The sequence below is a fragment of the Lacerta agilis genome, chromosome 12, assembly GCF_009819535.1.
Source record: "Lacerta agilis isolate rLacAgi1 chromosome 12, rLacAgi1.pri, whole genome shotgun sequence".
Lineage (NCBI taxonomy): Eukaryota > Metazoa > Chordata > Lepidosauria > Squamata > Lacertidae > Lacerta > Lacerta agilis.
In genome coordinates this window covers 10246897-10259169 of record NC_046323.1, presented here as the reverse complement: position 1 = coordinate 10259169, position 12273 = coordinate 10246897, and the positions used below count along the sequence as shown (strand labels likewise).

Sequence of the window (12273 nt, the reverse complement as noted above, 5' to 3'; positions counted from 1 at the left end):
ATCTTTCAATGTCCTTCTTTAATTAGTATATTGCTTGTTAACAGGATCACAGTAGCTAAAGCTTCAATCCAAAGCACACTTACTGGAGAATAAACGCCAATGAACTCAGTGGCACTTACCTATGAATAAATATGCTTAGGATTGCTCTGCATGCCCCATTATTCCAGTGAGGGTGTTCTACTATTTTTCTAATATCTGGTGGCTAATCTGGCTGCCACTAACATAAAGAACAAGTGGATTTTTGGCCTCTGAAACTATTCTTTTCAAAAACGTAATGAGATAACTTTTAGGGTCAAGCACCAATTTAATCAGAAGGGTTTTATTTATCAGATACTTTAATTCTAACCAGAACTTTCTAGCTCTTCTTCAGATTCACCAACAAGGAATGAAGTCTTTTCTTGGTAACATTTTAAAATCTTCCTTTTCTTGGTGATGTTTCCATGGTTCATAATAATTATTTCTGTATCTTAGACATAAAAAAAAAATCTGAGGGAAAAGAAGCAGCACTCAGGCACCTGTCCACGGGTTCCAAGTCTGAACCTTTTATCATTACAGAGGGATAGGAAACTGCCTTATACCCAGACAGAATATTTGTCTATCTAGTCCCTGGCTCTCCAGGATCTGTTTTTCAAGTTTTTGACATTCAGGGTCAACCTGAGACATTTTTTTGCTGGAGCAGCAAATGGCACCCACCACTCCAAGTCAAGGAATATGCAATAAAGTTGGTTTTAATGGGGTACAGTGGTACCTCAGGTTACAGACGCTTCAGGTTACAGACTCCGCTAACCCAGAAATAATGCTTCAGGTTAAGAACTTTGCTTCAGGATAAGAACAGAAATTGTGCTCTGGCGGCGCAGCGGCAGTGGGAGGCCCCATTAGGTAAAGTGGTGCTTCAGGTTAAGAACAGTTTCAGGTTAAGAACAGACCTCCAGAACGAATTAAGTTCTTAACCTGTGTATTTTATTTCCATAGGATCCATAAACCACAGTACTATGCCACCTGCCTCCTTTTCCCAGAGAGTTGAAGACATAGGCTCTTCAAACACAAAGAAATAAGGCAGGAGTAGAGGGAACTATTTTCCATAAGCCTTAATGGTTCTGGTGTGCACATGTGATATGTAAATGAGGTCAATATATCTTAGGGCTTACACATACAAACACACACACACACACACACACCCTTTCTATGTTTACTCATAACTAAGTGACACTGATTTCACTGGAAAATGCTATCGTTGTTGTAATTCCCATAGGCATCTAGTTGATCACTGTGGGAAACAAGTTGTTCTTCATACCATATATAGTTTTGCCATGGGGCTAGCTAGTTCTGAGTCTTCTGGAAATCAAGTGGTAAAATGGAATGAATGCACACAGTTAATTAACACCTGGAATTCAAGGAAATATATATTCACCTTCTGTGGATAATGACAGTTAATTCCAAATCTAAAGCATACCCTCAAAATCATGAAAGCATTTTGCATGGGCAATTTAAAGCTACCGTGCAAATCTGAGGAACTGTGTAGGAAAGCATTTAATAATGTATCAGATGTATTTCATGGTGGACCAAAGGTCCTAATGAACACCAACAACTCTAATTGACAACCAATAATAAACTAGTGGAGATAGCAAAAGTAAAAGTCCAAGCACAGAATATATCAAAATATGAAAATAAAGAAAACAGATGCCTAAGGTCAAGCACTCAATTGAATATATATTCTGGCAGGCTGTTTTAATCAAGAGGACTTCATATCCCAGAAAAAAGCAGTATGAAATATGAAACTGTAATTCACAACTCATGCATAGACCAATACTTCATCATCACTATACAAATTATGGTTGTTATACATTTATAATAGTATTCATATTAAAAATACATTTTAGTAGTTTGTAAAGAAATGACAGCAGTGGGCACATATATAAATGATTAACTAGGTGATCCTTCATAATTCAAAATGTTTAGGTTTTATTCCTGAATATGTGAATTACAACATCATCTAAACCTAAAAAAGTCAATTGCTGTGAAATACACTGAAAGCACAACCTCATTCCAAGTGCTATATTTAGACATCACTTGCAAACCTGAGGTTCAGATGAGCTGCCTTTTCAAAGCATGGTTTCATCATGCTTTGTTGGCTCTCTCTCTCTTTTTTACTGCTCCCTCCCTATGTAAGAATTTAATTCAAGGGGGGTGGTTCACTTTTATAGGAATTCTCAAGAGTAATCAGTAAGTATGCACAACATGTTAAACACTCTTAACATCACAAATCTAGATCTGCCATTCAACACAAACTCAAGATACCCAGGATCTTCAAAGAATGCTTCATAATGGAATTCTGTTGTCAAACGTATCTCCTATCCCCAACCTAGCAAAACCGACAACAGAAACTAAGCACTGAGACCTATATAAACTTACAAAAGACACTTTTCATTCTACCACCTAAGCTCCTGGTCCATATATACTGAAAAGTTATTGCTAGTCTTCTGATATTACAGTGAGTGGTGTTACCAGATCTCCTAGCGTGTCCTGTACAAACATGCATGTGAGCATGTATCCTACATGTGTATACACAGAAAGTTGTAATTTGAGGAATTAGCAAATAATTGCTTGGGATCTTTACTAGAGACAACTGTGTGCATAAAGGCAGGATCACATGGGCTATGAATACATTGCTTACAATGTTCCTGTATAACTTATCACTGAGCAATAAGAACCAAATATGGTGGTGTTTGCTCAACAATGACCACACCAGTGTTACAATTGTGATGTTTATTTACAAATGAATAATGGCACTTTGAAGTCAGGTCATGCCAACAAGGAACAACAATGGCTTTTGCAGCTTGAAATGCCACAATATGAAACTCAACCAGCTGTGTGGAAACAGTATATATATTTGCTTAATGGACAATGGTGAAAATCTACCTTGGTGGCAACATGAGGAAAGACTTCTTTTACAGCATAGTTTCCTAACCCACCACCAGAATATAACCTTTAGAATGTGATTAGTTCTACTACTTTTTCATCAGAAACTGGCAATAGAGAAGTGTATTATATTATTACAGTGCCTGCAAATGTAATGGTTTAAGGTTGCTAAGCAACTCTTTAGCAGTAAAGGCCTTGGTATCTATGATCTCTCAAGAGTCTCAAATTTCATTAAAACATGCTTGTAACTATTATACAAAAATCTTGGGTGGAGTTTACATACAAATAAGGCTTCTTGACACTAGCAATGTGATTTTAAAAAACTGCTGTGGCATTAATACTATCAACAGTGTTTGCAATAAAAACATAGGGTTCACAACTTGTTTCTTATATGCATAAATGTACCTTAGTCTTAAGCTAGATTTTTATTTCTGAAGCAAGCTTTAGGAAGAAAATAAACAGAACTTGGGAGGGCTGTGATCAGTAAAGCAGATTCCAACTAAACATCAGGAAGAACTTTCTGACAGTAAGAGCTGTTTGACGGTGGAACAGATTCCTATGAGAGGTGGCAGACTCTCCTTTCTTGGAAGTTTTTAAGCAGAGGCTGGATGGCCCATCTGTCATGTATAATCTAGTTGGAATTCCTTCATTGCAGGGGACTGGACTAGATGACCCTCGGGGTGCCTTCCAACTCTACAATTCTATGATCCAATCCAATATGATTCAATCTTGGCTTGACTGCCAATTACAGTAGTTTCCGGGCCCAATTCACAGTGCTGGTGTTGACCTATAAAGCCTTACATGGCTCAGTACCGCAATACCTTAAGGACCACCTCTCCCAATCTGAACCAACCTGGACCCTGCACTTGTCATCCAAAGGGTTAACACGAGAACGGGTCTTTTCTGTGGTGGCTCCCCATCTGTGGAATGCTCTCCCCAGAGTGGGTTGTCTGGCATCTTCATTACATATCTTTAGGTGCCTGGCAAAAACATTCCTCTTTGTCCAGACCAATGTCCAGAGCAGAATTTTATCGGTTGTGGGATGTTATACTTGGGCCTTGTCCATCTGTGTATATTCGAAGTCTTTCAAATAAGGTTAGTGGTCTTGTGGCTGCCGTACTGGTAGTTGGGTTAGCCAAAAAAGTGTGGATTTGGCTGAGCAGCAGCCAATGGGTTTCTATTTAATTATTATTTTTCTGCCACTTTTGTATCTGGTTGAGTGGGATTGGGAGTGATTGGAATAGAAACAATTCTCCCTACAGCCCTTCAGTTGAATATAACGTTCAGTGTAACTTTGCCATGTGCATTCCATATGAATCTCTGAGTGGTGCAAGACTCCAGGGGTTGCAGGCACTTACCCAGGGTTCTGTTTCCTTAGAATCAGGAACAGTAGATAATATGATGTCTTTATGATGTATGCTTTATTTACACTTATATACAACCTAAGCCTACAATGTAGGGGCTCACAGCATCAACACCCCAAAAAGGGTATTGCTTCTTCTATAGTCACAGCCTTGGATTCAAACAGAAATCAAGCATGTCTCTCCCGCTCAGGCTTCTTTCTACTGTACTGCAGTCTGCTTCTTCTAGCCCAGCTCTCCCACACAACTCAACTTTGGCTTTTTCCCTTCTAACTACTAACCAGTTGAGGGTCCCACCCATTTGTCTCCTGGCACAGAGCCACCTCAGGACCTAAATTTAGGGGACCATTACCAAGAAGTTGGCCTGGCTACTTCAATCCTCCATTGGAGAGGGACTTCCAGTGAAGCGCCATTCATGATGGTCGGGAGTCTTCTCGGCTCCGAGAGACTCTGGCGAATTTGGGCAAGGGGGTTGCTGTACCCGCGCTACAGACCCCGAAAACCTCCATTGGATTTGAACCCTTGCTGGATCCAGGAATTAGAAGGATTTCAAGCATACAGCCTAATATGTGTCCCCACCCCCTGCCACAACTTACAACAATACTATTGTGTTGAAGAAAAGTCTCATGACACTTACAACAAGAAACCTTAACAGACTGTATTCACAAACTATCCCATTTTACCCTCCCAGACAGATTAGCAATAGTAAAAATGATGATCCTACCAAACTGCTGTATCTACTCTATAGTTGCACAGCTCCAGAGTATAAATGCCAGCCAATGAATTATGGTTCTTTCTCATGGGTTTTGCATCTGTACTATTCACACACTCAGATGCAGTTCTCACAAACCATGCAAATGCTGCTGTCTTTCTGTCTTCAATAAAACCAAGATGACAAATTCAGAGAGCAGATATCCCTATTAGGGCAGAATACTCTTCCTTGGTTGCTATTGTTAAGGAAGAGCTAATTACCTGAAAATACAGCTAAAGGATCTTCCCATGAGACTTCAAGGTGAGAAGTATGATAAGCAGTGTGCATATCATGTGAATTGCCATGTATTCCTGTTCAATCTATTTCCAAGAAACTAATTTGCCACTTAAGCAGGAGAAGTGTGAGAGGAATGAAAAGTCATTATATGCCAGCAGGTTCCCATTCACTAACAAGTGATAGTGTGTTTTTTGTTGATAATTAATGCATCTTATAACCACTCTACCATTAGTGCTTTTCTTTCTTGATGAGAACAATCAATAATCTGTAGTTCTGCAATGCAACAGAGTTACTAAAAAGATGGGAAACAAAGTGTTTCACAGTGCAGAATAGAGAAATGTCTATGACCTACTCAAGGAAAAGTAATTCTCATGCTCATTTTTGCCATGGAAAGGCATGTTCATGTTTTAAAAGCCAGTTTCTGACATGTCTTACTCATGCAGACTAAAAGCTAAGGTGCAATTTAACCGATGAAACTCTTTCCTCATTAGTTGAATCTTGTTTAAATACATCTCCTGACTATCAGGTTTCTCCTCAAGTAACTATGGCCCAGTGTACACATCACAATGATTGTTTTTGTGTGGCACTTCTCCCACATTCTTGCCACTGCACCATTGATGAAATAAGTCAGAGTCCAGCTTGTTGTGCCTCTGGGCTCATGGCTACTTCCCCCAAATAAGCCAGGAATGCCATGTCCAGAACATACATTGGTGTTTGGAGGAAACATACCATTTAACATTGGACAACAGAATGTAAAACTCCGACTTGCTTCATCAATGGCACAGCAGAAGCAGTGGGAGAAGCACTGCAGAAACTTTTGGGTAGCTTGCATCAGTATGTTGATCATTCACATTAAACCATAGCTTATTTTAAATATAATATGATGCCTAAACCAGTGTTTTTCAACCACGGTTCCGCGGCACACTAGTGTGCCGCGAGATGTTGCCTGGTGTGCCGTGTGAAAAATGGAAAAATTACTTTATATATAGTCAATATAGGCACAGAGTTAAATTTTTTAACATTTTCTAATGGTGGTGTGCCTCGTGATTTTTTTCATGAAACAAGTGTGCCTTTGCCCAAAAAAGGTTGAAAAACACTGGCCTAAACCACATTTATTTTAAAGTCATATTTTCTATCCTGATTTATTTGCATTGGATCAGATTGTTATAGGATTGTGATCTTTGCTGTTTCTATGGCTTGTAATCTGCCTTGTGTATAGCAATACCAAAGGTAGTATACAAATTAAAGTGAAAGGAAAAAATCAAATGAAAAGGTTGTTATTCACCATAGTTAAGGAGCCACATCTTGCCTGAGATGTACAAGCAAATCCTGGTTTGGTTTAGAGCAGCTTGTCAATGGTTTGTGGATCTAAACATAATAGCAAACCAAAGCACAAATTGTTGTGTGCAAACCTGTTTCAAACCATGGTTTTAGAACCTTAAACTATGATTTCTGGGCTCAGATTCAGATATTAAAACAAGCTATGTTCTCATGCTGTGTCTGAATCTAGCCCATTTCTAGTATTTTCTCCCTAAAAGGACCCACCAGAGCACAATTTTTTACAGTTTCAGAAGTCACATAAAGGTGATGATGTCCACATAAGCATTTGAGAATCTACACTAGTTTTATGTTAAACTTATTTCATTATTTTGTGACAGTATATTTTAAGCTATTTATATTGTTTTCGTTAACCAACTTGTGCCTCTTAAATTACAAAGTAAGCCTTGGTATCAAATAGTTATACTTCTATAAGCAGAAAAATCACTTCCTAAAAATCTACATTTAAAGAAATATTTACTTTACTAGTGGTTTAAGCCCATTAAAATAATGGGCACTAGAGTGGTGGAGGCCTCGTCATTCTCCCTTTCTCCGAATAGGTACGGGGGCTGTGCCAGCGCTGCGGGAGCCGGGAGAGCAGGTACCGCTCGCGGGATAAGGGAAGACCGCCCGGTTTGTTTGTTTTTTGCTCTTGCGCCGCTCCCCGCCCCCAAGCTCCTCAACCGCCCTCTGGCTGGCCGTGCCGCTCCCAGGCCGCTAGTCCTCGGGGCCCCGAGTCAGACGGTGGCTGCAGCAGCTGCGGGAGCGCGGCGTCCCTCCTCGTCCTCCGGAGCATCGGCGCTCTGCGGGGCGGGCTGCTCTGGGCCGCTCCTGGGCCACTAGGCCTCGGGGCTCTGGTTTCAGCGGCGAGAGCGGCAGCGTGGCCTCCCTTCTCGGCCTCCCCTCCTCCTCTGGAGCGCCGGCGTTCCATTTCAACCACCGCTTCAACTGCTGCCGCTGCTCCCGGCCCGATTGTCTCTCTGCTCCAATCCCTGTGTCCGTGGGGCACATGCTCAGTAGCGCAAACCCAGAGACACAGGGACTGGACGCAGAGACACTTGCGTTTTATATATATAGATTTGTACCCCTTAGTTTGCAGATTAGGTAATGGGCATTAGACATACTTCATGAAAATTGTAGATGTGAAGTAGGTGACTTACCAGTCTTTTAATGATTCTCAGCAGAAGCTTCTGATCTTTCACTTCCTTTTTGAACTGTAGTACTTCAGCAAAGCTGTCCATATTTTCTGGAGCCATACTATCCATGTTGGCTCCACCATAGAGTTGCACTAACAAAGACAGGCACTGTGATGCATTCACATATATTTCATTGTCGTCACTTGGAAGCTAAAAATGAACATAGTAAATGAAATGCAAACTTTGCTGAAGTCAGAATCCTTGGTTTCAGATGAAGTAGTAGAATTCACTTTATAACTTTAAACAATTTCTGCTTACCCTAATTTTACTTTAATAAAGTGGCAATTATAATGCAGTGTTTTAGAGCCCAATTATTTTACAAATATTTACTACTTGTTTCATAACATAGATATGAATACACATGGAACGCTTCCAATTGCTTAATCACATACCCTGTCCATCCCCTTCCTTCTGAGTTGAACTTCTTTGATTAAATTTTGTATCACCACGGGCATTAGCCACAGTTAAGGCTAAGGGTTCCTTCATAAACATAATCTGAAAACTTTCATCACAATAGGGTGGTGTCCTTCCTCTGGACATGACAGGCTTTGCCTCCTCATCCAGGGAAAGGTGTCGTCCTACCTTCCAGATCCAACTGGCAGAGCCAAACAACCCCTCTGTCCCACTACCTGCACTTACTAAACTTATGAAACTGCATAGCAAACCAAACACACATGCATAATACAGGCAACGACTGATTAATGTGTGTCCGAATGACACGATATCGTGCATGGTGAACCAGGAAGTGACCTGAAACATATCACTAAAAGGGTGGAATACACTTATATTCCCTCCGCCAACACATGCAGGGGGCAAGAATGGAACCCCCGTGTGAGAAAACAAGTACATATACTATGAGACCTGCTGTCAGCAGTAAAGACACTCACACCCAGCCCTCGTGAGATTTGGTAGAAAGTGGCAGTCTCACTTGATCTAGTTTGTGTGAGACTTGCTGATGTTGCTGCTGCAGGAGAGCGCAACAGAACTAAGAAAAAAAAATGGCTGACCACTTTACAATGGTCACTCAGAGCTCTCCTTCTCTAATCCCACCAGGGGCCAAAATACAAAGGGAAGAAACAGGAGAATAATTGCTTTCCTTGAATACCCTCCCTGCCCTCACCCCAAAGAAAATTCCAACTGTAGGAGAGGACAGGGCACACAGACAACGTTGACATATCTTCTTTTAAGAGAAGACACACAAGGAAACTAACAAGTAAAGAAATGACAACACTCTCACAAAGTCTCAGTTTCCCCCCACCTTAGAGGCAAAAAGACCTATCCCAATGGAGGCAGGTAATATCTAGAGAGTAGGATGATTCCTCCCTCAGAAAGAGAAGGCAAAGCTTCAAGACCTTGCTTGTCACATCTGTACATAGAATATCATCCTACTGGTATGTATATAGACTGTTATCCAACACAATCAAGTTAATGTTCTCTCACTCTCAGGGCACTTCCAGACAGTTCTTTTATCCTTGTAAGGAAACTTGCCAATAGATAAGCTTAAAAGTTAACATGAGCCTAAGGAGGTTTCCTCTGAGTTCAACAGGATTCACTTTAGTGCAATCTTCTCCTCCCCCCCCCCATTGTGAGTTATTTGCGCTATGACACCACTTTATATTTTGTTTTAAAGGTTTACTGCTGTGCTAAACCTTTGCTCCTTTCCACAACAAAATCCACAGGAATGCCAGCATCAACAGGGAGTGTGTTATAAAGAGGTGAATTCACTTTGACATATTGCCAGGGCACCTTACTAGTGCTATAGCACAAGAAAAAGGGGAGCAAAAAGAAAAAAAGAATTCCACAAAGCATGTGTGTACAGCATCTGAACAAAATTAATAACATAGGAGCTATATTATTACAATAAAATAATTATAATTTTCCCTTATATACTGCACTGGAAATATATACTGTATATAGAAAGGGTCCCACAGCATGGTCTGTAGGTACATTTTGAAATAACCCCTTTGGGAAAAAACAGGTTTGGGACTGATTGATGCCTGGAAACCTCATTGATTTCTATAACAGAAAAAGAGCAGAACATACGTTGATGTAAATACAGAATGGGAGATAATTCTCCCCCCTGACTAAAATAGAAATTTAGTAATTATCATATGAACCTTTTGTTTTGCCCTCAGTTACACAGCATTCATGAATTGCAAACTCTTGCAAGAAAGGTGTATGACTACTTGAGCTGAAGCAGCAGTTTTTGCACGGATGGAGTTGCTAATGCATCTAATAGCCAGAGGGAAGTCTATTTCAGCACATTAATGAGGTTATGCACAAAGAGAGCTTATTAGAACAGATAGATGTTTGTTACATCAGAAACGTCACAACAGAACAAACTGTAACAGATGGGCTGCTGGAAGTTATGAGAATGATCATTCAACAAATATTAGGCAAAATGGAAAAGCAAATTTCCATCAGCATTATTAAATTTGTTAATTTTTTATTTCATCTCACTTATTAGAAGATACATAAGGTTGCACCCAATATTAGTCATACTCAGCATAGACACATTGAAATTAATTTCAATGGATCTACTCTGAATAGAACTTAGGTGGCTACAACCCATAAAGACTGAAATATCTTAACAATATTGTTTATTGACTTTCAAAGATCTCCCTCCTCTTAAAAAAAAACTTTATTAGCATCGCTTTCTCAAAAAATCTTTCTGAAATTATGCAATGTTCATACAAATTTATACTGGAGAACTGCATTCCAAGATTCAATTGTTATGCCTCCATATTTATTTAGAAAACATTCATATTTCATCCTTGATTTCCAGTTGTCTTTCTGTATTCAAAACACTACAAATGCATTACCTATTTCCTTTTATTTGGAAATGCATTACCTATTTCCTTTTTAAAAAAATTATTGGTGTGAGTACATGGGCACATGCATGTTTTAATCTTGTAGCTTTCTATTCTTCTGCATTTTTTCTCTTCCATGCAGCTCACGTACACGATGAAATGTTTTGCAAACTTGCCTGTCCCGATCCAAACTGGGTGTAGAGATATTCGCCCATTGCTAGTTACAACCATTACCCAAGGGGAGAGGAGAGTAATGCTCCTAACTCCAACATTAGTGGCCAACATACTTCCTGTGACTCTCACTCCATAAACTGTGCTCTGATCCAGCTACAATTGATGGTATTTGTTTTGTTTGTAGGATTCCCCGCCTTGTGTGCATTTTGATTTGATTTGTGGTTGAGAGTATGAATTAGAACACACATCTCCAACTGCACTGTAATGCTATATTGTGTGGGGATATTTAAACTGCAGTCAAACCAACAATTCATGTTTTTCTAGATAGGCATGTGATAGGAGCTGAAGCTCAGAGTTTTCCTCCTCTCACTGTGCCCTGACAGGAGGAGGGCATGGCTATATATTCTCCTACCTGCCCAGGCACACCATCTTATTCTTTCCATTTCTTTCTGCTCTGCTAGCAATGTGAGAACACCTGCTAAGTCTGAGCTCTATGCCTAGACTACATCTTAAGCTAGACTTAAGTATGTCTTTGTATCTGAATTACCATTTTAAACCTGCCTGAACAAAGCTGCTGTATCTGTTACTCCTCAACACATATATTCTAAGTAAAAGTTATTGCAAGACTATGTGTGATTATTGTTTTAAGGGGAAGAAAAGGGGGAAATACCAGAAGAATCCAGTGTGCCTTTAAGCATCCTGGGTTGCTTAAACTAAAAGGCTAAAACAAGCCTAAGCTGCCCTTTTAAGCTGCAAAGGGATGGCACTCTGTTGAACTCACAAACATAAGGAAGAAGGGATAATATCTAGCAAATATAGCCTCTCCTAGCATGTATTCATATCCCAACATATTAGATAGGGTTTTAAAAAAATAAAATAAAATAAAATTACATGACAATGTACATCAATTTAGTTACCACAGCTCTCTGCCTCCTATTCTTATCCTTCTCTCATGGCTGTTTCTCAGTTCTCTGTCTAATGTATCTTGCTTTTTTCATAGCCTTCTCTGCTAGAGCCCTGTTCATTGCCTCCCATCTTTTAATTCTATTTCATATTTGATTTCCCAACTCTAAGCCACCACACTACTCATTTCTAGCCATAAACTCCCCTGCTCAATTCCTAGGTCAACTTCCCATTCAACTTCCCAGCCAACAGTTTTTCTTCTTGCACAACATCCCTGTTTCTGCTCCCACTTCCTGAATTGTATGACATTCCAGGTGCTCCTAGACCTTGAGTGAGGTTTTTTCACAACCAAATTTCCCTCACTTAATCAAAACTGACCCGGTATGAAATGTAATGTAATAGTTATCTATAAATAATAGATAAAAGTTACTTATAAATAATTGAAGAATGTAAACAGTTGTGAATAAAAAGAATGGTTCAAATTAGTTATCTGACATAAGCGGGTACTGAAGAATGAGTATGGAAAATTAATAGTCTTATTAAACTTCAAAGGATCATTTTAAAATAAGTTAAATCATCATTGTTTTACGTTATTTAAAGCTAAA

At 39.6% G+C, this 12273-nt stretch overlaps 1 protein-coding gene across 1 annotated transcript in view; it reads right to left on the bottom strand.

The window, feature by feature from the left end:
• The window catches only part of ULK4 (unc-51 like kinase 4), a 154839-nt gene that overhangs the window by 45084 nt on the left and 97482 nt on the right, over positions 1–12273 (bottom strand). The window contains exon 35 of the mRNA XM_033165153.1: positions 7746–7931. Within this exon, the coding sequence (XP_033021044.1) occupies positions 7746–7931 (186 nt within the window). The remainder of the gene's footprint in view (positions 1–7745; positions 7932–12273) is intronic.